General features: G+C 42.4%; 2 protein-coding genes across 10 annotated transcripts in view; both read right to left on the bottom strand.

Annotated features, from left to right (window-relative positions):
• The window catches only part of Atxn3 (ataxin 3), a 36,604-nt gene extending 27,413 nt beyond the window's left edge, over positions 1-9,191 (bottom strand). For 3 of the 8 annotated variants that reach the window (XM_075948809.1, XM_075948814.1, XM_075948812.1), the window contains exons 1-3: positions 9,089-9,173; positions 538-702; positions 300-344 (exon numbers count right to left, since the gene is read on the bottom strand). In XM_075948809.1, coding sequence (XP_075804924.1) covers positions 300-344; positions 538-702; positions 9,089-9,112 — 234 coding nt within the window. In that variant the 5' untranslated portion in view covers positions 9,113-9,173. Of the gene's footprint in view, positions 1-299; positions 345-537; positions 703-3,815; positions 3,886-9,088 lie in introns of all 8 variants that reach the window. The other 5 variants (XM_075948815.1, XM_075948811.1, XM_075948808.1 and 2 more) reach the window with 5 other exon arrangements.
• A 9,103-nt stretch (positions 9,192-18,294) lies between these two features.
• Positions 18,295-26,416, bottom strand: Ndufb1 (NADH:ubiquinone oxidoreductase subunit B1). 2 transcript variants are annotated; one of them, XM_075948767.1, is made up of 3 exons: positions 26,280-26,416; positions 19,844-19,988; positions 18,295-18,401 (listed from the first exon to the last, which is right to left on the bottom strand). In XM_075948767.1, exons 2-3 carry the CDS (start codon positions 19,978-19,980, stop codon positions 18,365-18,367), a joined length of 174 nt encoding a protein of 57 aa, XP_075804882.1. In that variant the 5' UTR covers positions 19,981-19,988; positions 26,280-26,416; the 3' UTR covers positions 18,295-18,364. The 2 variants fall into 2 exon arrangements, with proteins under 2 accessions (XP_075804882.1, XP_075804883.1); XM_075948768.1 differs by having other exon boundaries at positions 19,844-19,985; positions 26,280-26,406.
• Between the last annotated feature and the right edge of the window lie 155 nt (positions 26,417-26,571).

The raw sequence follows: 26,571 nt of genomic DNA, 5'->3' as shown, positions 1-26,571 counted from the left end.
AGATGGGAAGACAAACAAAGACCCAAACCAGCCAGGACTATAGTGAGACCCTGCCTGTTCTCAGAAAGCAAGAGAGCAAAGCTCTGCTCTAAAGTGAAGAGTCTACGGTCCTAATGCTCATCTCTCTCTGCGCTGCACTCCGGAGCAGTCATATCTTCTACAGACACAGTTTACTGAGGGAATTCCGGAAGGCTCCACTGTTACATAAAAAGCTATGCCAGGCTGTGCACATCAACCACAAACTGAGCATAAGCACAGCAGCACTGAAAATGAGACAGCACTTCGCAGGGACTACTTACCTGGATAGAGAAAAAGCCACTGTCGTCCATATTCCCAGAAGGCTGCTGTGGGCAGAGAGGATGGGAAAAGAATTAAAACTGTCATTAGGGTGCACATTTATAAGAACACACTGTACCAAGTGAGGAGCAGAGTTATAATTAACAAGTCAGACTCCTATGGCGAGAATGGCTCATCCTCCTTTAAAGAGCACCCGTATTTTAAAAATAAAATGGGATTTGGAGAGTCTGAAATCAGTACCTGTAAGAATGTGCGGTAGTCTTCACTGGTAACTCCTCCTTCTGCCATTCTTATCCTTTCTTCTTCATCAAGCTGGTGTGCAATAGAGGATAGCTCCACAGGGCTAAAATATTCCCCTTGCAATAGATTATTCAGGCAATGCTGAGCACAAAGTGAGCCTTCTTGCTAGTGTTTCCAAAAGAGTAAATTTAAATGTGATTTATTAAGTGGATCTGTATAGTATATTCTAAAAAATGTAATTACTAACTTTATAATACAGTCAAAACAAACCTCATAAACCCTAGGCAAATCTGATTTTACAAGTATACACATTTTCATTTGTCTATGTTTATTTTACAGCTATATAACTATAGGAACAAAAATGAAAAATGATTTACAGTATAACTTCATCCATCCAATCTCATATAAGCCTAAAAATTACCCTATAAAAACATTTGGCCTTTTCAATTTTTCAGTACCTACAAGAATTCCTCTTTGGAGATTCCATGGCAAGTGACTACTACAAAAGGGGAGTGTTATCCCCTGGAACATCCATTCTTCTAAAGTTAGTCACTATCTGACCTGAAAGCCTGACCTTTTAAACTCAAGAGCTGGTGTAAGCGGGACAGTTCTGTCTCAGGTTAAGACTCACAGTTCTAGAGGCTCTTGGCCAACTCTGCAGAGTCATTCCATGTAGCATAGAGAAAAAAGAACTGTCCCAAGCTGAAGACAGCCCACACCCATGAGTGGACAAGCTAGTAAAAGAAGCCAAGTTCAGCTCCCTAAGAGATCCTTAGCATCCTCTCATCAAGAGTAGGTACAACATCCCATGAACCTAGGGGCTTCTAGTGCTGGTTAGCTGGCTTTCATACACAACTGGGACCCAACCCAACTCCAAGTCCAGATTCCCTGACTGAGCAGGCTTCATCACTCTCCTAGTCCTAACCCTGTTGTTTTCCTATGCTACAGGTACAGAAGGGAGACTCCTGAGTAGATGCGTTGGGTGGACACAAACCCTAAGTATGCTTTTCTGGGAGGCAAAGGCAGATGGGAGAACACATCCTCTGTTAACTCTGGCCTCCCGAACTCAACCTGCCAGGCACCATGCCTCCTGGTCTGAGCTATGTTACATGGCAGACGATGACTCGAAAGAGCACCTTTCAAGATGCATTTCCCCATGATGAATCACTGTTAGAGGAACAATATATAATTGTTGAAGTAGATACAGAATACATGTCTGTTATGGAATAAGAGGGCAGAGTTTAGAGAGCTTGAGTCTGACACAAAGCCAAAGAAAGCTTATCTTCATAGTCCTCTAAGTAATGTTGCCCCAGAATGGCTCAGAGCTAGTTGCAGTTACATGGTGGCAGAATTCTTTGTCGCTGCCTCTTTTCCCTTCTACTGTTGATCTATTACTAGGAGCAACTTCCACCAAACACTGACTACTCTCAAGCAGAGATATACAGACATTCTACTTAAACCCTAGTGGAAATGCAAGCACTACACAAAGAAGTTAAGAGGCTAAAAACATACAAATTCATGAGTTATCAGGGAAATGTATATCAAAACCACAACATAGGGCAGGAGGTGGCTCAGCAGGTAAAGGTGCCTGATGTCAATCCCCAGACACTACTGTAGAAGGAGGAAATGATGCCTGAGTACTTGTCCTCTGACCTCCACATGCACACCTGGCCACCCGCATGTCAGCACTCGCATGCATGTCTCATACATACAATGATAAAAAAATATTTTTAAATATTACACTTATTGACTGATTGACTAGCTGGAGGGATGCAGAGGACAACTTTTAGGATTCAATTTCTACTTTCACAAAGTGGATCCCAAGGATCAAACTCATGTTATAAGGCTTGCTGAGCTATCTTAAAAACGCTTTTGTTATTGTTGTTGAGACAAAGTCTCACTTTGTAGCCCAGGCTGTCCTGGAACTCATTATATAAACCAGTCTGGTCTCGAACTCATAGAAATCTGTTTGCCTCTGACTCCAAGTGCTGGGATTAAAGGTGTGCAACCACCACTACCTACCTAAAAAAAAATTACTTTTATAAAAGAAAATTTCACAGTGTGTTACTACTATCCAGTCTCAAGATCAGCTATTAGAGTGAAGAGGTTTAGAATCACAGACAACAGTTGTTACAGGAGCAAATATAACTTAGCAAAACCGTTGTACAAGAACCTTTATCTCACCAGAGCTCATAATTCTGTATTCTGTGGTGACGCACATACACTGCAAATGCACTCACCAAAGCACTACTTGTAGGCTTCCAAACTGGAAAGCACCCAAAGACAGTTTAGATCATAGAACTGTATATACATTGTATATGAATAAAAGTAAATTAAATAAAAGTAACTGTAACAATATGGATGAATCTCACAAATACTTTTAAAAAATAAAAAACACACAACACTCAAAAGAGTAGACACCAGAGCTAAGGATGTAGCTAGTATGTGCAAGGCCATGGGTTCAATCCCTACTACCACCACCAAACTAAGACAGCAAAGGTACAGGGTGCAGCAAATGAGAGGAGCCTAGTGACCTAAATTCCATCCCTGGAACCTACTTAAAAGTCGAAGAGAACATTCCACAAAGTTTCCCCTGATCTCTATATACATACAGAGGTTTGTGTCCATTCGTACAACATATCATGTAGAAACACAAGAATAATAGCTTAAAAAATTAAGAGTTTACAAATAGACAAAATTAATCTCTTAATCCACAATGGCAGAATTGCCTGGCAGAAGTAAGTGCAGGAAGAGCTAGTTCCTGGAAGAGAGGATTAAGGGGATTTGGGATGTAGGTGTAGGAATAAGCCCAGCCCCTTAGGGGGCGTATTCGCCTCGGGCAAATGTTTACTTATAAATTGGGCAAGGGGAAGCCCGGGTGCCCTTTCTGCTTTCCTGGTCTCTGCGGAACAGTGGTTCTGTAAATCTATTTCCCCATTAAAGCTGTCTATATTTTTACAATCTGTCTACATTCATTTACGCCGTTACACTTAGGCAAACAGTCTATGATTCCATGTGTGTTTCCTTGACTGCACACTCTCATGACTTGTGTGTTCTTGTGTATGACATACTTAATTTAAAGCATTCAGACTAGGTTAGGCAGTGGTGGCAAACGCCTTTACTTGGGAGGCAGGCAGATCTCTGGGAATTTGAGGCCAGCCTACTCTATAAAGCAAGTTCCAGGACAACCAGGGTGATACAGAGAAATCCTGTCTCAGAAAACAAACAAAAACAAAACAAACCATTCAAACAAGAAGGCCAGGCATGGCAGTGCATACCTTTAATCCCAGCACTCAGGAGTCCAAGATAGGTGTATCTCCGTGAGTCACCTACATATTGAGACCCCATCTCAAAAAGAAAAGAAAAGAAATCAAGAAACATCTAGCATGGTGACCAGGCACTCAATTTGGGGAAGCAGTTATGACACAATCTTCAGTCCTATTACTAGGCAATATGTTTCAGTGTGGCATTCTTAAACTACGATCACCATACTTTTTTAAGATATTTTTGTTTGTGTGTGTGTGTGTTGTCTGCATGTATATCTGCACCATACACATGCCTGGCATTCACGGAAGCCAGAAGAGTGGGGCTGGATCTTCTGAGACTAGAGTTGCAGAGGGTTGAGTCATCATCATACAGGTCTGGGAATCCTGGGTTCTCTGAAGAGTAGCCAGTGCTCATAATCTCTGAGCACTGAGCCACCTCTCTAGCCCCTAGTCACCATATTTAATATACAGAAATAGTGACATCCAAAATTTTGATAAAAAAAATTCTTGCTATTAAAGATTGGGGCTTTGGAGGCTGGAGAAATGGCTCAGCAGGTAAAAACACTTGCTATTCTTGCAGAGGATTTGGGTTCGGTTCACGACCAGCTGTAATTCCAGTCCTAAGGGATCTGATGCCCTCTCCTGGCCTGCTCAGTCACTTTATGAACATGGTACACTTTGACTCATGTAGGTACTCTATACATAAAATAAATGAAGTCTTTAAAAATCCAAGTATGTATCTCATTATGCCCAGTTTATGTGGTACTGAGGATAGATAAAACTCAGGCCTGAGCTACATTCCCAGTCCCTAAAATATTAGTTTTTTATTAAGAAAAATAAGCACTTAAAATCAAACCATGACCAAGTAAAATGGTACTGCTACCAGAAATACGCTCTATACTTCTAATATGATTAGTGGAAGGAAAAAACAAATTGTTTGAAACAATTTAAAAATTGGGCTGCAGAGAGTAGTTAAGAGCACAGACTGCTCTCCCAAAGGACCAGGGTTCAATTCCCAGCACCCACATGGCAGCTCACAACTGTCTGTACTGTCTGTAACTCCAGTTCAAGGGCATTGGTACCCTCACAGACATGCATTTTTTTTTCTGTCTTACTGCCACTGCCTGAGTTAGCTTGTTCCCCGTTTCTAATCAGGGTTTTACCCAAGTGGGGAGCTACAAGAAGGCTCAACAGGTCAATATCTGCTTGCTGTGCTCATAAAGACCTGAGCTCAATTCCCAGGACCCACACGGTGGGAGGAGAGAACCACCTCCCACAAAATTGCCCTCTGACCTCCACATATACACTGTGGCCTGTATGGAGCCCCACAATACATACAATGCAACAAAATGTAATAAAACACTTTTAAGTATTTCACCCAAGTAAAAGAAAAACTTACTTTGCTACTAAAATCCTATGACTTGGGGTCCATATTTTACTGTATTGGGACCAGAAGATTAACATACTACACTTCCACTTCTACCAAGATGGTCTATAAAATCACAAAAGGGAACTGTAACCAAGTCACTCCCCCAGGTTTTTGGGTTCAACCTCAAACTAAGTAAAACCCCAGTGACAGAAATAAGTATAATAGAAAAATACAACCCTAATGGTACTTTCAAAAATAGACCAATAGTGGACTGGTCTTCCTGGGTGGGTAAAGACTATGTGACTCAGAGCTCACACCACAGCCATAGCTTATTGTCACCACCTCTTTAATGCTTAATGTTTTCCTATTCCTTCATTTTTGTTTTACGCTTGAGACTGGTCCCTTGCCCATATTAAGTAAGTGCTCTACCACTGAACTACACTACACCCACAGATCTCTTCTGTTCCTTATTTAGTATGGGGTTCAGCAAACACAAGGACCTAGTAGTACTGTAGCAGTTACCACTTCTGGACAGTGTCTTAGCATGCTTGACTTTGAGGCAGCTAATTTCTGTCATTAACTACAGAGGCAAAAATAGAAAACTACAGAGAAAATAAAGAACTTATCCAGAATCCTACAAGCAGCAATTAGCAGAGCTGGAGTTCAAACCAAAGCAGAGGTTTCAAGTCTGTGCTGTTACCATTTCCTCAAATCAATTATTTGGAATTAGGCTTTCCAAAATCCTCACATATCTTGAATATCACTAAGAGCCTCAACCACAAAAGGGTACAATGGATGTGACAAGGTCAATGCTCAGCCTCTTCTCCATCTTTTTGGGTTTCAAATTCCCAATTCACACTACACTGAAAGGAGAGATACAGACTGCACCAAACGAAGTCAGTGCTCGAAGCACTAACAAGAGTGGCAGAATCCAGGCACTAGAATTAGAGCAACAACAAAACACTGCATCCACGAAAGCAGCTGGTATTGGTAATTTACTATTAGTTAGTAGATGGTAAACTCTATAGCTCATGGGTCCAAGTTCAATCTTCCTCAATAGCCAAAAACTGTATTTTATTTTAAAAAAAATAATTTAGAGAGGACTAGAAATATAGCACATAAATGAAACTTTGTGACAGAGATACACATATATGGCCTGAAAGGTTTAAAATATTTAGAGACTAGGCATGGTGGTGTGAGACTTGAATCCCAGCTGGGCGGTGGTGGCACATGCATTTAATCACAGCCCTGGGAAGGCAGAGGAAGGCAGATGGATCTATGTGCATTCAAGGCCAACCTGGTCTACAAGAGCTAGTTCTAGGATGGCCTCCAAAGTTACAGATAAACCTTTTCTTGGAAGGAGAAAAAAAAGGAGACTTGAATACCAATACTTGGGAAAGGCAGCTGGATCTTTGTGAGTTCAAGGTCAGCCTGGTCTACAAAGCAAGTTCCAAGCCAGTCAGGGCTAAACAGTGGGACCGTGTCTTAAAAATAAAATAAATTCAGGACTTGTAGCCTTTAAATAAATAGAACCACATACCTTTTAGAGTAGTGGTTTTCAACCTTCCTAATGCTGCAACTCCTTAACACAATTCCTTCCCCAACCACAAAAGTACCTTTGCTGTTACCTAATAACTGTAATTTGCTACTGTTATATCATAATATAAATATCTGATAAACAGAGAGTCTTGGGTAACCCCTGTGAAAGTGTCATTGGATCCCCAAAGAATTAGGACCTACAGGTTGAGAATCACTGTTTTAGATGCTCAAGGAACTCTTTACCCCTGCTCATATGCACACAGTCTTACTCAAGCCAAGAATTCTGGTTATTCTACTGTCTCAGCATACTGAATAGCTGACATTATAGACATATACCATGTGCTTAACTAAATTTATTCACACTGGAGATCTACTAATGGACAACCGCTTTTATTTATTGTTTTTGTTTTGTTTTGAAGACAGGATCTCTCTACCCGGCCCTGACTGTCCTGGAACTCACTATGTGTATACAGATTGGCCATGAACTCAGAGATCTGCCTGCTTCTATCTCCTAAATGCTGGGATTAAAGGCCTGGACCATCACCATGCCTGGCTAATAACTGCTTTTATGTTCTAACTTGTATTCTAATAAATACTCAAAGGGACAAAGGTAAAATTAATTTCTAGAGGAAGTGGTTAAGGCTTCTCTAAATGACCCTCTGATTTAGGCTAGCACTTTGGATATAATGGTTCAGTAGTTACTTTCACTGAAACCTGCTCAAATGAGGAATAATCAATATTATAAAGAAGAGATGGTGGGGGCTGGAGAGACAGCTCAACAGTTAAGAGTACTGGGTGCTCCTCCAGAGGCGAGGACCCAGGTTCAATTCCTAACACCCACGTGGCTGTTCACAACCCTCTGCAACTCTAGTTCTGGGGGATCTTTTGGCTTCAGTGGACACCAAACACACAATGCATAAATACACACAAAGGCAAAAGAACCATTCAAAAAAATTTTTTTTAACACATTAAGTGCCCTAGAGATGACTTGATGTGTAAAGGAGCTTGCTGTGAAAGCCGAGTTAGATCCCTGGAACCCACACCAGGTTGGAAGGAGAGAATGGACTTTATAAAGTTGTCCTGACCTCCACACAGGCACACACACGCATCATACACACATGGTAGTAATAAAATGTTTTTTAAAAGAATGCATGAAGCAGTGTATAAAGGGTTCAAAGTCTACCACATTTCAAATGGGCTCTAAGCCAAAGCCTTTGGAAAATTAATTACAAATGTATGGGGGGGGGGCTGCTAGGAGCATGGCACGTGGCTGTAATTCCAGCGCTCAGGAGGCAGAGAAAGGAGGATGGGAAGGTTGGAGAGTCTAAAGCCAGCTTGGTCTGTCACAAACAAACTAGTTCCAGTTCCAAAACTGTCAGAAAAGTCTTCTCAAGAGCACTTCATTTAACAATTTCTTGATTTACATCTCTTTTGGTCTTTCTTTGCACTGCATGAACTTTAAATGCCTTGAATAGATGCTCAATTACAAGTACTCAACAAAACAAAGACGCTTTGCTCCTACTAAATAATAGCACTAGCTCGCAACTCTCGCCAATCCTAAAACGATTATGAAACACGGTATCATATGCCAAAGTTGTCTGAGGAACACCCAAACGACTTGATAATTGTACACGAGCGAAGACCAGTTTCTCAAGATGTCACAACAATTCTTCTAAGTGTAGTCACTCAGGAAGGTGAGGAAGAAACTACCCGGATGGTACAGCAGAAAGATTCTAATCTATTCCATAATACCTAAAAAACAAAGCTGGCCTCCTAGTCCGGAAATTTGGGGTAGCAAACCAAACCCAAACATCCCGTAATAAAAACTCTTATGACGACTTCCCTTAGGGACTTCCTACTTTACTCTCCCTTCAATGGGAGAGCCACGGTAAAAAACTGCTTGAAGGACGAGGGATTGACATCAAGATATAAATGTAAGGGACATTCCATTACAGAACTAAGTTGAGGAGAAAAGTTGATTCTGCCAGAGGATAGGGCGAGGGCGGGGGTGGAGTTGGGAAGGGTCCACCAGGTGTGAAGAGGTGACTCGCTAGACTAGACTCTGGGGGAGAAGACAGAGAAACCCGAAAAGGCGTGGCGAGTGAAAAAGGAACGCCCGCGCTAACCCTCTGGGTGAAGCCCCAGAAATGCCAATCGAGCGCTGGTTACCCGCCCGGTCCTCTGGGGCGAGGGCGCCAGGGGTGCATGTGGGAGGCTTCCCGAGCAGAGCCATGGAGAGGAGGCAGGAAGCGCCCCTCACCCAGCCAGGTTGGGATGGGGGCGCTCGGGCCCCGCCCTGAGCTCCTGAGGCTGCGACGCTGCTCCCCACACCCGCCGCCGAGCCCCGGACGGCTCCCCACCGAACGCCCACACTCACTTTCTCGTGGAAGATGGACTCCATGTTTATTTGTCTGGAGCCAACGGCCCCGGCGCGGAGCTGCCCCCTCGAGCAGCTCCGCCCTCGGTCCCACCCCTCCACCCCGCCCCGCCCCTCTCCGCCCACGTGCCTCCCATTAACCAATCACTACTGCGGGCGCACGTCACGGGGCGCGCGGAGCCGGGGAGCGCTGGGCACGTGACCTGGGCGGCGGGGTCCCCCGGGCGCTTCTTCTCCCGCGGCGCACGCGGTGCTACGGCGCCGCCTGCCGTGCGGAGGAGCTTCTCCGTCTTCCGCGGTTCGCTGAACCGTCTTGTGATTGTAGGGTTCTGGATGAGGATCCTCGCGTCCAGATTTTAGGGCTTTTTTTTCTTTTCCATCTTCTTTGGTACTTTCTGCCTAACTGCATGTAATAAACACCTCTTTCAAGAAAAGCTATTCTCTCAATACCTAGTACTTATGTTAAAAAAAAAACTATAACTAATATTTATTGAGGGCTGACTTAGCCCACTTCTAAATGCAGTTTAATACGTCATATTTTGATGTGTGTGTCTGTTGTAGTATTATACAAACGAGGAAACGGAGACACGAAGAAAGTAGGGACAGCACAGTGTCCAAGATAGTTTTGCTTGTTGAAATGAATATCAGGTCACGGGGTAAGTGCTCTAGTTCTGAAGGAGGGGGAAGTTCATCGGTGGGGAAGTTCAAAGTCCAACAAAATGTTGGGAAAGATTAAGCGTAGGATGGGCACAGATCTTGCACCATGAAACCATTTTAGGTTCGTTAAAGTCAGCAAGGAAACTGGGTACGAAGGCTCTTTTTGTTTTTCAAGACAGGGTTTCTCTGTATGTAGCTTTGGAACCAACCTGTCCTGGAATTCCCTCTGCAGACCCGGGTGGCCTCAAACTCACAGAGATCCCCCACCTGTCTCTGTTTCCCCGAATGCTGGGGTTAAAGTGTGCCGCCACCACCACCCAGCAACGACGGTTCATTCTTACAATGCTTGTACCTGAAGGTAGCGGAAGAGTATATTGATTTGGAGGACAGCTGGCATATGCCAGACTGTAGCCTGGGTTACATAGAACGACCCTGCCCCTTTGAGACACACACACAAGAAAAGAGGCAACAAGCCATTAAAGAATTTTAAAACTAAAGATATGGGTTCAAATTAGTATTTCAGAATCTCATTGGGGAACAGAATACGTGAAGGCATTTTAGGAGAAATGAAGAGATGATGGTGGTCAGAACTCCAATAGTAATTTGAGGGATGGAGAGAGACCATTTGGAAGCCGTAGGAGGCAGACTCAGAAGAATCCAGTGGGAAAAGGGGTGTTGTTAAGAAAGACTTCTGGGTTTCTGCTGTAGGCACCACCTATAGCAGGAGTAATGCTATCAGAAATACTTTTGCAGAACAAGCAAGGTCTTGGGAAGAGAAAATAAAGGTTTAGTTTGTGGAATAATGAATTTAAATGTCTGCCACAGCATACAGGTGCTTTTGCAAAGTAGTAGACATGAAGTATGGAGTTTACAGAAACTGATTTGAGCTGTCGGGTGGGCAGCTGGAGAAATGGCTCCCTGGTTAAGCCATTGTAGAGCACCTGCCTTGTAGAGCACCTGGGTTTGATTCTCGGCACCTGCATGGTGGTTCACAACAGTTAGTAATCCAAAGGACCCATTGCTTCTTCAGATACCAGGTATGCCCAGTGATGCGTGTACATACATGCAAGCAAAACTCATACACATAAAAAATTTTAAGATGCAGGTAGCTCGCCAGGCATGGTGACTCATGCCTTTAGTCTCAGCACTCAGGCGGCAGAGGCAGGTGGCTCTACACTGAGTTTGAGGCCAGCCTGATCTACAAAGCGAGTTCCAGGACAGCCAGGGTTACACAGAGAAGCCGTGTCTCACTGTAGAGAAAAGGAAGAGATTGAAAGGAGGATCTGGAGCTAAGCCCTGAAGGCTGAGAGCAGGAGGCAAGAAGGGCGCAAATGCTGGCAGGTGTAATGAAATGGAAGGTTCAGGAGAGATGCTTCAAGGACTAGCCAAGACGTTCGGGGGCATAAAGACTTATAAATGCTGGCAGGTGTAATGAAATGGAAGGTCCAGGAGAGATGCTTCAAGGATTAGCCAAGACGTTCTGGGCATAAAGACTTATAAGACACTGCTCAGTTTTGTTTCTGTTGAGATCATTTTTATGAGAATTCAAGTTAAGAAAGTGAGAGGTAAGGAAGTAGAAACTGCCCATGAAGACGAGCTAGCTACTCAAGGGGTGGTGCCGTGTTATTTGTTGAACATTCTGTATGCTATTCCTCTTTAAAACGGAGATAAAGCTGTCCATATTAGAGGGAAGCTCTTTATAACACAGGGTACTTTAAAGGGAAGTGAAACACTCCATCTTGCAAGGAAGCTAGTGAGGACGCAAGAGAATATTCTAAGGACAGGGAACACATTCCATCTTTCAGAGGGATATCTTAATTTAAGCTCTAAACAACTCAGAGACTACTTCTACAAGTCCCTGACACTGATCAGATTCCCTAGGGTCCTCCCTCTCCACACATGTATAAGCAGTAAGCACAACCGAGAGACACTCTCCGACTAGCAGAGTTGCCTAGAAGAGTTCACATCAACTGAACTGCCTGGAAAGAAGCTAAGCCACCTGTAAAGCTTCCTGCGAATTGTGTGGTGCAGTCCACGTTTCCAGCTTTCGTGCTGACATGCTGGAATGGGCTTTTTACTATACAGTTGTCTGAGTCATTTCTGCTCCTGTAAGTCATCTCTATAAAACTCTTTGGTCCACCATGTTGGACTTTGGTGGTATATTTGCTTTAGTCTGTCTTCAGTTTTCTTAGATGAGTAGGTGTTTCACAGCTCCCCAGGGAGAGTGTCACACATACAACATGGGCATAGCCTATGTGCTTAAGAAAATGTGGTTTAACCAGGAAATTATAGCCTCCTGGTAGAAAACGCAAATGATGTTTTCTAGTATTTTTTAAGATGCAATTGTTCAAGTGAATAAATGAAGCTTGCTGCTATATAAATACCTGCCCCGGATAAATCACCATCAGAGATTTATTGCTCAATTATGGAGGCTGTGAAGTCCATGGTAAAGGCTAGAGCAGACCACAAATCTTGGGTTTTTTCATTGATGGTGTCTTTTGTGTGTCCTGGTGTGGCAGAGGAGCAAAGGGGACAAACAAGCTCCCTTCAGCCTCCTTTATAAGTATAGGGCCCAGGCCGCACAGCTGCTATAGCAGGCAGCACCAGGTTCCAACCAAAAGCCATAAGCTGGCTCTGCCCAGGAAGAGACCGTCCAAAGGAAATTACTAACATTTCAACCACTGTAGATAGGATCACCTGCCAGCACACACCATTACTTTTCACCAGGACACCCCTAGACAAATGTCAGCTAATCAGGGATTCTGAACCTTAGAAATCCCTCACCTCTACTTTGCTTCTATAAAAACCCAACCCCAACTAAGCTCAAGGCTCTCCGATTACTCCAATACCAATATGTTGGACACACAGAGAGTCTGAGTTTGCAAACTTGTGTAAGGATAAAGGCTCTTTGCTTTTACATACAGGACTCGATCTCCTAGCTGGTTTTGGGGGAACTCCATAATCTGGGCATAAGACATTTTGCTATTTAAAAGGTAACTGAAGGGCTGGAGAGATGGCTCCATGGTTAAGTGCACTTGCTTCTCTCATAGAGGACAGCTCTACTGTCCTGTCCAGGACACAGCCAAAGCCCTTCCTCACAATACTAATACATCTTGCAACACGTGAACTTTGCAGGTGACATGACATGAAATTCAGGTGATGACACCAAGAGCTGAGGCTCGTTTGATCCCCTTCCTGTAACTTTGACGTTTCTCCTCACTCCAGTCTTCACATGCCCCACAGCCTCTCCTCTTGCTTATGTTGCCACTGCTTAGTTCAGAACTTCTTGATCTCTTGTGTGGTGCGGTCCTCAGAACTATGAATTGATCCCACCTTAGTATGTCCAGTTCATGGCACTGCCAGTGGCCTTTCAAAAATACAGATCTCACCAACTTTTCTTTTATTGAACAAATAACAGTGTTGCTGTGCCCTGCATAGAAGCCATCACCATGCAAAAGTTAGTCTCATTTTTTTTTCCAAATGGGGTTTCTAGGGCAGGTTTGCCTTGAACTTGCTATGCAACCAAGAATGACGTTGAACTTTTTCACCTCTGATAGTGCTGGGATTAGAGGTAGGTGTGGACCACCATGCCTGGCTTATGTGGTGCTAGCAATGGAACCCAGAGCTTTGTTCATTCTTGGCAAGCTCTCTACTAGCCAAACTACACCTTCAACCCATCTCACCACCTTAGAACTTAGATAAGGAGATGTTCTCACATCATCACATAAGTCTTCTGTCATTTAAAGTCCAGTAGCTTCCCATTGTGCTTATTCTCCGTATTGCTGCCTTCACACCACCCTTTGTGATTTACGCCGACCACCTGTCCCACTTTGTCTTGCTGAATTCCTTTCCTCCAGTCATAATAGCTTGCTTGCTTCTGGAGAGTTGGAAGGGAAAGCTGTGTACCCCTTGTACATGTCTGCATGAAGCACCCACTATACCATACTAGGAATGGTATAACCTCCGAATGATTTTAACTAAGACCCACAAGTCAAAGTACTAAAAGTCCAATTGACCCAATTTATTTGATCAACGGACCAAGTTACCCTAGGGATAACAGCGTAATCCTATTCAAGAGTCCATATCAACAATTAGGGTTTACAACCTCGTTGTCACTGTATATGCTACTAAACTTAGCTCTGAAGTCAAAAGAGCATGCTTATTTATTATTTTGGTTTGGTGCAGAAAAGTGAATAAATACAGATTCTTTTTGAATAATTGCTACAAAGCATCACAATAATTTAGTGAGATAAAGACCTTTTTGTCAAGTCAGAATACCCATATAGGTCTGGAGAGATGTCTCAGTGTTTAAGCACATTTATTTTTCTTTAGGAGTATTTGAATAGGTCCCTGCATTCACAACGTGGCTCACAGCTGTCTGTAACTCCAGTTCCAGGGATCCAGGACCTATTTCTGACCTCCACAGGCATCAGACATACATGCAAGTTGTTCACATACATACATGCAGACAAAACATATTTAAAATGAATAAAACTAACTTTAAAAAGAATAACCATGTAGATACACTTTGATATGTTCTTTGTTACTGTGGACACCTCTGTTGTGGTATAATGCTCTTGTACCTTGTAAAGATTTGTCACTTGTATTGATTTAATAAAGATGACTGGCCAGTAGCCAGGCAGGAAGTATAGGCAGAATGACCAAATTAGAATTTTGGAAAGAGGAAAGGCTCAGTTTGCAGTTACCAGCCAGCCAAAGAGGAAGCAAGATGAGAATGCCTTGTTAAGTAAGGTACCAAGCCATGTTACTAAACATTGATAAAAATTATGGGCTAATTTAAGTTGTAAGAGCTAGTTATTAATAGACCTGAACTAATAGGTCAACCAGTTTATAATTAATATAAGCTTCTGTGTGTTTTGTTGGGACTGAATGGCTGCAGAACTGGGCAGGACGGAAACTTCTGTCTACATACTTCAAATTCAGTATTCACTGAGTTTGTGTTTCAAGTGAGACTGTACAAAATATTTCCATCTTCTTGAATATTGTACCTTTTAACTGGCATTAATTTTATTGCCTCAGACCAAGTAGTTTAGTAAATGTCTGCCATTAAAAATTTTACAGAACAGTCTCCTGTGTTCTGGTAAGAATCAGTGGTAACTAAGTAGTAGACTCATTATAGTCATAGTTTTCCTAAATTCAGCCTCCTGAAAGCAAAACCATGAAATGTGCTTTTCAAGAAGGGGGGACTGGACAATGTATTTTTGAAAACTGGTAGGTGACTTGTAAAGAAATTTATTGTTTTCACTTTCCTACCCATTTTGCAGGTTTTTTCTTGTTAGTGTGTGTGTGTGTGTGTGTGTGTATGTGTGTGTGTGTGTGTGTGTGTGTGTGTGTGCTGTGTGTGTGTTTTGCTTTTGGTTTTTCGAGACAGGGCTTTTCTGTGTAGCTTTGGTGCCTGTCCTGGAATTTGTACAGTAGACCAGGCTGGCCTCGAACTCACAGAGATCCACCTGCCTCTTCCTTCCGAGTGCTAGGATTAAGGGCATGCTCCACCACAGCCCAGCCTTTTTTAAATACAGGAATACTAAAAAATAGAAACAACACCTTGTCTAACACCAGGTAAATGGATAAGCAATGTGGTCTTGACAACAACTTGTATGGGACATACAGCTTGTTTTGAACTTTCTATTATCCTTCAAGTGCTGGCAATAAGGTACATAGGTTTGAAATAGATCAAAGAAAAGAAACAAAACCTTATGTTACTGGCGAGTGCTTCCCCCACCCCTCTGGAGACAAGTCTTGCTATGCAGTCTTGACTGCCCTGGAACTTGCTATGTAAACTCAAAACTCAAGAGACCATCTGACTCTACCTCCCAAGTGTGATAACACGCCTGGCCATGTGTGCTGTTTTTTTAGTCCAGTCAAAAAATATGCCCTTGCGATATACTTAAATGCTAGTTTCTTAAAGTATTATTTATGAATTCATTTTTATATATTAATGTTAAGGAGGTATTTTTAAGTCTTATTTCTCTAGTGTTCTTTTATAATCTTCCAAGTGGTTAGTACTATAAGGGATTTTTTTGTCTTTATAGTTTTATTGAGGGATAGATGTCATATTATACTTCAGGGCATCTTTAAATACTACTGTCAATCATATTTCACCCATTTTAGGTCATTAGTATTTTTCATATAATCCATATTTATTTTTGTACTTAATCACTATTTTATCCCACCTGTGACCAGGTTTTCACTCTTACCCAATTTTTGCACTTTTTTTTTTAAAAATACAGGAATAATAAAAAGTAGAAACATTGAGTGTCTAACATCTGGTGATTGGATAAACAATGTGGTCCATCCATATGTTAGTATTTTCTCTGAAGAAATGGAACATTCCCTGCTGGAGAGGAAAGGGAAGCAGCTCATGAAACTGCAGAGACAAAGTTTCCAAGACTCACCAGCCTTTCCCCAAGGTTCTATAAGCCAAATATGAGTTGCCAGAGGAGAGGGCTCTTCAGTAGGGCACCTATAGGTTGAACAGGGAACCCCAAAGACGCAGCTTTTTTGAGTTGTTGCCTGTTTCAGGGTGGGCTTTTTAGTGTTTTAGCTGCTCTGGAGTCACCCATGCTTCTCAAGTGACCCCAGGAAGCTTAATGTCCACCAGGCCACACCTGGATGGAATCATGTCTGTGGCATATTGTCCGTGCCCCTGCGCGGGGAGAATAAGTTCACATTTTCCCAGGAAATCACACAGCACCATACAAGGAGCATTTGGCCATTAGACAGGTGAAACACTGGTACACACTGTAACCCAGAACCTAAAGCAAAGTAGAAAACCTGTGTAGGGAATCCATCCACACAGGCCATGTCAGATGAACAGTCTAGAATGGGCTCTACCACTGTGGGGCTGTACCACCACCAAGAGAGCAGAAGTCTTAAGTTTTGATTAAGTACAATTCACTGACCTTTCAAAAACAATACTGTGTGTTTTGTTTAGGAAATCATTGCCAAATCTAAGGCTTCCTAATATTTAATGATTTTACCAAACAAAACCCTCACACTGTCCTTTAGAGTTCCCTGAAAGCACACTTTCTGCAACAAGATATTTGAGGCCAGACAACTTCTAATAGAGGTTCATTTTTGCTCATGATTCTGAAGTTGCAAGGTCAAGCAAAAGACACGTCCAGTGTTGACCTTCTTGTTGACAGTTTGAGGTGGTCTAAGGTAGCACATGGCAAGTGATACAGCTCTTATAAAACCACCAGAAATTCAATTACAGATGCAGTTCCCTGTGATGCACAGTCTAGTCCTAATCACTTGTCAGAAGCTCTACTTCTATGCACTGTTATTCTAAGATGTTTCCATTGTTTTAATACTTCACAAAGACATTAAACTAGGACACATGAATGAATATGTTTTATTACCACTGGTTATTAAAGAAGCCGTTTTGGCCAAAAGCTTAGTAAAGCCAGGCAGGAAATCCGAACAGAGATATAGAGAGAAAATAGGTGGAGTAGAGAGAGGCCAGGGAAACAAATGAGCAGTCTCATCCTACAAAATGGTGCGCCAATGTGGGCCACTGCATCTACATAAAACCTGAGACAGTCTGGGAAGGAATTCTAGACACAAAAGAACAGAGTTAAGCACAGCTTCTTGGTAGCAGCCTATTTTAAGATAGGCTCTGTTTGCTGGCGGTGAGCAGAGGCGCTGCTCCTTTAAGCAGCAGTCTCCATCTACACACGAACTCCTGGGGGACACTGAAACCATAGCATGTTTGGAAAATGTGAGGGAAAAAAAACGGTAGTTATGACTTAATAGTACTGTAATCCAAAGAGAGAAACAGAAAATCAAATGCTAAGAATAAATAGGATACCTATGTAAACAACATGCTCAATTATAGTTTTTTATTTTTCTGAGCCATGGTCTTCATACACACACACACACACACCCGTAGTTGATCTAGAACCTACTATGTAAATCAAGTTGACGTTGCATTTGCAGCAATCTTTCAGCTTCCTCATAAATGCCAAGAGTACAGGCTTGCACTACCACACCCGGCCTCAAAAGTAATTTTTTAAGTCAAATTGTGCCTGATAATGGAAGGTTACTGTTGTGGGAGCTGCGGGCCTCTTCCCACTGCCCGGCTCCTGGCCGCCTGGCTAGCTTATGCCCCAAAATAACAGCACACAAATTGTATTCTTTTAAACACTGCTTGGCCCATTAGTTCTAGCCTCTTCTCGGCTAACTCTCGCACCTGGACTAGCCCATTTCTAATAATGTGTGTAGCACCCCAAGGTGCGCTTAATGGGAAGATTCTAGCCTACGTCCATCCTGGGTCGGAGCTTCATTGCATCTGCCCCAGAGAGGAGAGGAAATGGTGTCTGCCCGGGAGAAGGGAGCATAGCGTCTGAGCTCACTTCCTCTTCCTCCCAGCATTCTGTTCTGTTTACTCCGCCTATCTAAATTTTAACCTATCAGGGCCAGGGCAGTTTCTTTATTTAACCAATGACCTTCCTCCATCAGGTTACCTCAATAAAATACAAAGGATATAATAAAAAGTGTAAAAAGAATCACACTTTAAATTCTTCCAATTAAATAATAAATGTTTTATTTCTCCAGTGACTTTTAAAATGTTAACATTCTGAGATTTAGCCACAGGCTTTACTTCCAAGTAACTTCTTCATTGGGCCTCAGTTCCCTGTGTGAAAAGAAGGAAAGGAAAAACAGTAAACCATCTTAAAAATATTAAAATTTTATTTTATGAGTATATGTGTGCCTTCAAGTATATATATGCACCATGTGGGTACAGGTGTCCTAGCATGCCAGGAGAGGGCACTGGATCCCCTGCAACTGGAGTTAGGTAGTTGTAAGTAACCACGTGGGTGCAGGAACCAACCTGTGTCCTCTTTAAGAGCAGCAAATGCTGTTAACCCTGAGCCATCTCTCCAGCCACCATGTAAATATTTTTTTTTATGAGAGGGCCAGGAGTTTATATTTGTTTACATTCTATCAAATTGACTTATTTACATTAGATTCATCATAAACATTCATTCAGTTTTCCCATAAACTTTTACTGTCTCTTCCCCAGCTCAAAGAACAGTAATCTCTTGATTTACAAAGCACTCTCTTCTTCTAAGTACACTTAATTGTTTCTGGATCCTTTGTAGCTCATTTCATCTTTCTTGAAATACCAGACTTGTGAACCACACCTGCATAGTGACACTGGATGCTACTTAAGTCTTTTTACCCCTTGAGCTTCCAATCCAGAAGCTCTATCCACTGGCAGATAGCTACACTACCTGGTCTGGTTAGGCATGCTGTAGGCCCAGGCAGCTGCTGGGTGTTACCACTCAGTCACCCATATGCAAAGCTCTCAAGCAGTGATGCCAAACCATTACCATTTATTTCAGCTATATCATGGCTTAAGACATACATGATATACAATAACATATAATGAAAGCATACATGATAGGTTTTGGGGAGCTGGCTTAAGTTTTGTTTCTACACTTAAATATTCTACACTAAAATTCTGACTTTGTAGAAGGGGGGCACCATGAGGGGAGACCTCAAGGAAAAGGGCAACAATAAAGGGTAATGAAAATTAGAAAAGATAAAATATTGCATGTTTTCTATCATGCAAAAAATCTAGATTTAAACACATATGACATGTGGGAGAGGAAGGGGACCAGTGAGAAAGGGCGAAAAGTACAAAGATATGCATAATGAGGCTCAGTGATTGAGTGCTTGCTGCTCTCACAAAGGACATCCACACTGGGAGACTTACAACTTCCTGTAACTCCATTCAGACCCAGGGAATCCAATGCCTTCTTTTGGCGTCTAAGAGCACCCACCCATAACATGTGACACACACATAAAGAAAACCATTTTTTTTAAATTTTATTTATTTATTTATTAGAGATTTCTGCCTCCTCCCTGAGGAAAACCATTTTTTAAAATGACTATGAAAAGATTCATAAAGATTTACATTCCAGAGATAATCATACAGTTTCATATAACAATTAAATAACAAGTATAAAGTATCCATCACTTGACTGTTAAAACAAAACAAAACAACACCAATTTTTTTTTTTTTATCTCTGGAAAAAAAAGCTCAAATTCCCCAGAATTGTGTGAACTAACCTCCGATATAGCATACTCTTATTCCGGAAGGCAGTTAGCTTTTCGTCATCCCTCCTGTCTAGATAGCATCCAAAGACAAATCCCATAGGAACAAGTATATGAACCCAGTGTTCACGTACAAGCTGAAGCAAGGTCATCGTGGCTGCTAAAACAGAGGGGAAAAATGATTATACAACTGCCTTTGAAATATTGAAAGGTGGATAGGGATCACTAGGTCCTGGGAACAATATACCTTAGGAATGGGGACAAGAGCGGAAGAAGGATGGGTATAACCAATGCACACCACAAGAATGGGGATTCTTTTAATATGTACAAGTAGTATACTAGTCAATAATTAGCCTTTGGTTTGGAGGGTTTTGTTGTTTTTTGAGACAGACTCAACCTTGCTACAGTGTGGACTAGAATGACCTTGAGCCTGCCACAGGTGTTCCTGCCTCTGCCTTCCTAGTGCTGAGATTACAGGTGTAAGCTACCATACCTGGCTTAAAACAAATCATTTTTTAAATTGCTTCTGAAATAGGAAGAGAGCTGTGGGCATGCCATGTTAAAAGCATAAGCCTTTTAAGTCTGATGCTTGGCATCAGAATGCAATTAAAACCTAGATTAGGCAGTAACGGTTAGTATAAGGTTCACTGTACTTGGGCCAGTGTGATGCATTGTGTGAGGGTGCTTACTGCCAAGCCTGGCTGAGACTGATCCCAGAACCCACAAACATGGCTGAGGGAGAGAACCACTTCCACAGGTTATACTCTGACTTCCAAGCATGCACACGCACAGAAATAAACCTAATAAGCCTGGCGGTGGTGGCGCACGCCTTTAATCCCAGCACTCGGGAGGCAGAGGCAGGCGGATCTCTGTGAGTTCGAGACCAGCCTGGTCTACAGAGCTAGTTCCAGGACAGGCTCCAAAACCACAGAGAAACCCTGTCTCGAAAAAACAAAAAAAAAAACAAACAAAAAACAAAAACAACAACAACAACAAAAAAAAAACCCAAAAAACAAAGCCACAGAGAAAAAACCAAAAAAAAAAGAAATAAACCTAATAAAAATTATACTGCATTACACTATTCATGAAATCTTATTTTTTTACTTCATCAGTGATTTGATATGCTATAGAGCCAAGAAATGGAGAATTTAAAAAAATTTTACCTGAAAAATGAGTATTTGCACTCTTTATGTTGCTTCAGAACTTTCACATAGGTAAAATATTCCTAGATGCTCTCACAACGCAAATGTAAAGTTAATACTATTTTACTAGGTTTTGTTTGCTTTTTGGGTTTTGTATTTTTGTTTTTTGAGACAGGGTTTTTTGTACATAGCTCTGACTGTCCTGGAACTCACTCTGTAGACCAGGCTGGCCTTGAACTCACAGAGATCCCTCTGCCTCTGCCTCAAGTGCTGGGATTAAAGGTATGTGCCACTACCACCTGGCTAGACTTTTTGAGTAAAGATAAATTTATTAAAAGCTATTTTTTTAAGAATTAAAAAAAATTGACAAGAACATAATGCCACAAGATCAGAAAATTAAATGACTATAAAAGATAAAAAGAGAAGAAAATTTTTTGTTTTGTTTTTTGAGAGAAGGTTTCTCTATAGCTTTGGAGCCTGTCCTGGAACTAGCTCTTGTAGACCAGGCTGGCCTCGAACTCACAGAGATCCGCCTGCCTCTGCCTCCCGAGTGCTGGGATTAAAGGTGTGCGCCACCATGGCCTGGCGAACGTGCAGTAACTCTTATCCTCATTTTATATGGTATAAAAACAGCTTAACTTGGGACTGGAGAGATGGATCAGTGGTTAACATACTTGTTCATACAGAGGATGCAGGTTCTGTTCCCAGGACACACATGCAAACTCATAACCATCCATAACTCCAGTTTCAAGGGGTCCAATGACCTCTTTTCACATCCAAGGACACTAGGCTCAAATGTGGTATACACACAAATATGCAGACAAAACATGCAAAAATAAAATACACTAAAAAAAACAACGGCTTAACTCAAGTTAATTAATTAATTAATAACAAGCTAATGTTCCGATTCAGCAAACTCCAAACAATGCCTCCTGTGTCACAGCACACTTTCTCTCCTTGAGTTGACATTTTTCTTTAGCTTTGAACACTTTCCAATGGGCAGTGTTCTGAATCAAGTAAAAAATAACAAATGTGTGCCGAATTCCATAAAAACACCACTGAATTGCCAATTTTCTGTTAAGATTTGTATACACAGATGAAACAAAAACACATTCACATGCGAATGAATGCATCACATACAGTGGCTGAGAGGACATGAAAATCCTAGGAGAAGCAATACATTACTGCTAGAAGTGCTTAGCATAACCGGCGTTCGTCTTATGTAGATTCCATTTCTGCTTCATTTCCTGATATTGGTCTCTATATTAACACAATTCTATTTGCCAGATTATAAGAACCTAGTACCTAAAGTCACAGTGTTAAGACGATAATCATGAAGTTAAACATTGCAGATACTATATAGTTCAAAATATGTAATATTCCTTATAGCAAATTCCAGTTTGAACATCACTGATTTTCTATATCAGTTATGATGTAGCACATGAGAATATATATTTACAACTTGTCCATCTGTTAGTTTTATATTGTAGTCTGTTGTTTAGCTACAGCTGAAATTCTCAACCTGAACTACACATCAGAAGCACCTGGGGAGTCTTTTTGAACTAGGGAATCTTTGGCCTTTCCTCCAGGATGAGACTGGAATAGTAGAGCCATTCCTACTGGCATTCTTAAGAGATGGCTTTGATCTGGCTCCATTCGGAAGAAAGATGAGCTAGGACTATAGGGCTCTTGCCACATAAAGGCTCTTACAGACTCCAGAACAATTCACCCACTGATTTGGATACAAATGCTTCTTGGAGATATAAAAGTAAAGCCAATGGCTGGAGAGATGGCTCAGCAGTTAAGAGCACTGCCTGCTCTTCCAAAGGTCCTGGGTTTAATTCCCAGCAACCACATGGTGGCTCACGACCATCTGTAGGGAGGTCTGGCGCCCTCTTCTGGCCTGCAGGCACACACACAGACAGAATATTGTATACATAAGAAAGAAAGAAAGAAAGAAAGAAAGAAAGAAAGAAAGAAAGAAGGAAGGAAGGAAGGAAGGAAGGAAGGAAGGAAGGAAGGAAGGAAGGAAGGAAAGCAAGCAAGCAAAGCCAAGCCCGGCGGTGGTGGCACACGCCTTTAATCCCAGCACTCGGGAGGCAGAGGCAGGCAGATCTCTGTGAGTTCGAGACCAGTCTGGTCTACAATAGCTAGTTCCAGGACAGGCTCCAAAACCACAGAGAAACCCTGTCTCGAGAAACCAAAAAAAAAAAAAAAACAAACAAACAAAAAAACAAACAAAAAAAAAGTAAAGCCAATCTTACTTTATTTCCAAGAAGACAGTGGTTCTCTTCGCCTTTATTAAGTAGCATAACATATTTAAAGTAGTTCTTGAATGCTAACCAAGGACTCACCAAGTGAACTGTTTACCTACTTTGTAAACCTGAGCCAGTCAAGAATGAAGATGATAAAGACTTTTGGTAATAAGGTGACGTTACTTTAAAAGCACTTAACTACAAAATACTAGACAATGTTTATATTCATGAGACTGTGTTCAAGTTCAGCAAACTCAGTGGTCACCTACACTTCCTATGCTTAATTGCAAACTTAAGGGCCAGAAATGTACTCAGCAGGTAAAGGCACTGACCATCAGGTCTAAGGACCCACATGAGAGAGAACTGACAATTGAAAGTTGTCCTCTAACCTCTGCACCAGCATGTCACCACCTGCGGCAGGAAGGCGTGCACACACACATACACACAAACACTTGCATGCGCACACACACAAATATTAAGTGTTAGCCTTATTGTTTATACAGCTGTTAGACATTATTTTGTATTAATGAGTACTTGCTGATTCCCAGCTCAGAAGAGTTTAAAATAAGCTCAGCCGGGCGATGGTGGCGCATCCCAGCACTCGGGAGGCAGAGGCAGGCGGATCTCTGTGAGTTCGAGACCAGCCTGGTCTACAGAGCTAGTTCCAGGACAGGCTCCAAAGCCACAGAGAAACCCTGTCTCGAAAAACCAAAAAAAAAAAAAAAAAAAAACAAACAAACTGTAGGCTACAAGCCATTACTATTGGCATTCTAAGAAACGGGTTTGGCCTGGCTCTATTTAGAAGAGATAGGCTATGGGGTCTTGCCACATACCAGCTCTTACAGACTCCAGATGTAATGACAGTGATGATAAGGATTCTTTAGAGAATCCATGGTTGGATTCCATCACCATGAAGGAATATCCATAAGAGATAATGACAAACCTTAGTCCTAGAGAGGCGTCTCATATTACAGTGGTACAGTATATAGTCACTGGGCTTGGGGAGCAGTGCAGTGAATACTATCTGTGTGGATGGTTTCCTGCAAGTAGATGAGCAGGGAGGGCAAAGATGGACATCTGAGTCAGAATGAGGAAGAGGGGAAGTAGAGTGAGGATCTAGGCCATGGGCCCAAATCCTTAGAGCTTCATCTAGTGTAGACAAAGGTGGTAAGGACCTGGACAAGCTTCACTAGGCAAATCTAGATTTTGGGTGAGCTAAGAATTTTATCAAGAGGACAGGGCCAGTTAACTGTTTTAAGGAATATATTCCTGGCTGGTACTTAAGGAGAGCACTATATTAATCATCACCTTTTACGTCTTTAGACTTATTTTTATAATTTTTTAAAAGTGTGTGTGTGTGTGTGTGCGCACATAAGTACAGCTGTCTGAGAAGGCCAGAGTCAGAACCCTTTGGAGATGGAGCTGTGAGCCACCCAACACAGGTGCTAGGAACCAAGCTCGGGTCCTCGCGTAAAGCAATAAGCACCGAGCCATTTCTCTAGCCCTACGGGTGTCTTTTTGTATGAGGGCCCATAAAAAGAATTTTGTTTTTATTTCAGAATTTGAAGTAACTATAGTATTTTTTTGGGATTGTTTTGTTTTTCTAAACAGGGTTTCCCTGTGGACCACTGGCTATTCTGAAACTCTGTAGACCAGGCTGGCCTTGAACTCACAGAGATCTACCTGCCTCTGCCTCCTGAGTGCTGGGATTAAAAGCGGGCACACCATAGTATTTTAACAAAAAGAACTGGGTTTCATGTTAGGGCATTAAGGAGTCTTATGTCTTTTCCTCCTATGGGGAGGGAGAGGAAGGAGGATGATAGGGGTTGCACTTGGCTTTCTCTGTAAAGCACACGCTTCAATACAGAACTGCACACTCAACCTTGGTCATGTATCTTTTAATATTAAAGTGCTCTTTTTGTTTTTGCAAGCTTCTAACAAGCTGAATCCTTTATTTTTTTTGAGACAGTTACTGTATGGCATTGTACCCCTCCCTGCCTCATCCTCACAAATAGTTGGAATTGCAGATGTGGACCACTTTTAAGAGGTGTTTCTGCCTAATCACTAAATCATATAATCCTCACCACAGCACTGCAGGTTTGTTAAGTAACAATGTCTCAATGCAGTGGACATTAAGTTTTTTTTCAGATGATGAAATCCAAGTTCAGTTATGGTCAAGTAACTTGCTTTAGATTACAGAGTGAAGAGTCAGGATTAGCATAATACCCAGCCAATCTTTACCCCGACACAGCTTAAGCTCTGTGTACTATTGTCTCCCTGTATATACAAAGATAAACATTTAATAGCTTTTTTTTTATGGCAGAGCCTCGCTGTGTAGCCTAGAACTCACTATGTACACCAAGCTAGTCTCAAATTCTTGGGCATGCACCTGCCTCTGCCTCTTTGGCACTGGGATTAAAGGCGTGCGCCACCACACCTAGCATTTGCTTGTTTTTAAAAGAAACAAACAACAACAAAAAGCCCACATTTTCTCTATATTTCTCTCTAACACAATTTTCTTTCCCCTTTCGAGAAAAAAACAGAAACTGGTGTCTTATTTTGGTGAGTTCACTCCGGACTCATAGACATTTTAAGAGATATACCATGTATCTAACTGGATCCCACAGTTCCTTATAAGCAATGCTCACAAAGTGTCGCCTAAGCCATGGAAAACAGTTAAATGCGTAGAGCGATGGAACCCTTGAGATCGTGACGTACACAAGCTGGAAACCAAGCATAAAGTCGTGTTTTTAAAAGGCAAACGGGTTTCCTACTTAGGAATGTGAAGTTAAGCGAGGAGGCAGATATCTGGGCCTGTGCAAATGTGCGCTGCTTCTGGTTAGGAGCCACGGTCCCTGCTGTGCCCTCCGCAGTCCCGGCGGTGCCCAACGACGCTGGGGTGAGCCAGGCTCAGAGCACCCTTGGTAAGCGGTGTGCAGCGGGCAGCCCGTAAAGGTCCCCCGGGGGAGACTCTGGTTTCCCTCCACGCGAGCCTTCCCAGGACGCTCCCTCTTGCACCACCGCGACGGGTGACACCCGGGTCCCCAGACCCACCTGCAGCCGGTGCCGAGCACGACCCACGACCAAGGGCAGCGGTAGGGAGCTGGGCCACCAGCGCCAGCGGAAGCGGTGACCTCAGGAGCTGCCACTCTCCGCGCCAGCTCCGAGGAGAGGGGTGGCGACGTCAAGTCAACGCCTCTCGGTCTTCTCACGAGCGATTCCTCTAATTTTTAAGATTTCATATACTCACGAGAGATTCTGGATAAAACTTGGATCGACGCTGACAAGACTGGTGAGCTTCTGCGCTGTCGTCTTCCCCAACCCGGTCCCCCGCCACCCCCCACAG

This window comes from Microtus pennsylvanicus, chromosome 14, assembly GCF_037038515.1.
Source record: "Microtus pennsylvanicus isolate mMicPen1 chromosome 14, mMicPen1.hap1, whole genome shotgun sequence".
NCBI lineage: Eukaryota > Metazoa > Chordata > Mammalia > Rodentia > Cricetidae > Microtus > Microtus pennsylvanicus.
The sequence above is the reverse complement of the archived record's forward strand: the minus strand, read 5'-3'. Positions and strand labels throughout refer to the sequence as shown.

Excerpts from the sequence above, each read along its gene's own strand:
- Ndufb1 (XM_075948767.1), bottom strand. The coding sequence starts at position 19,980 with ATGACCTTGCTTCAGCTTGTACGTGAACACTGGGTTCATATACTTGTT. Across the intron at positions 18,402-19,843 it reads AAGAGTATGCTATATCGGAG|GGAACTGAGGCCCAATGAAG; the intron begins GTTAGTTCACAC and ends CTTTTCACACAG.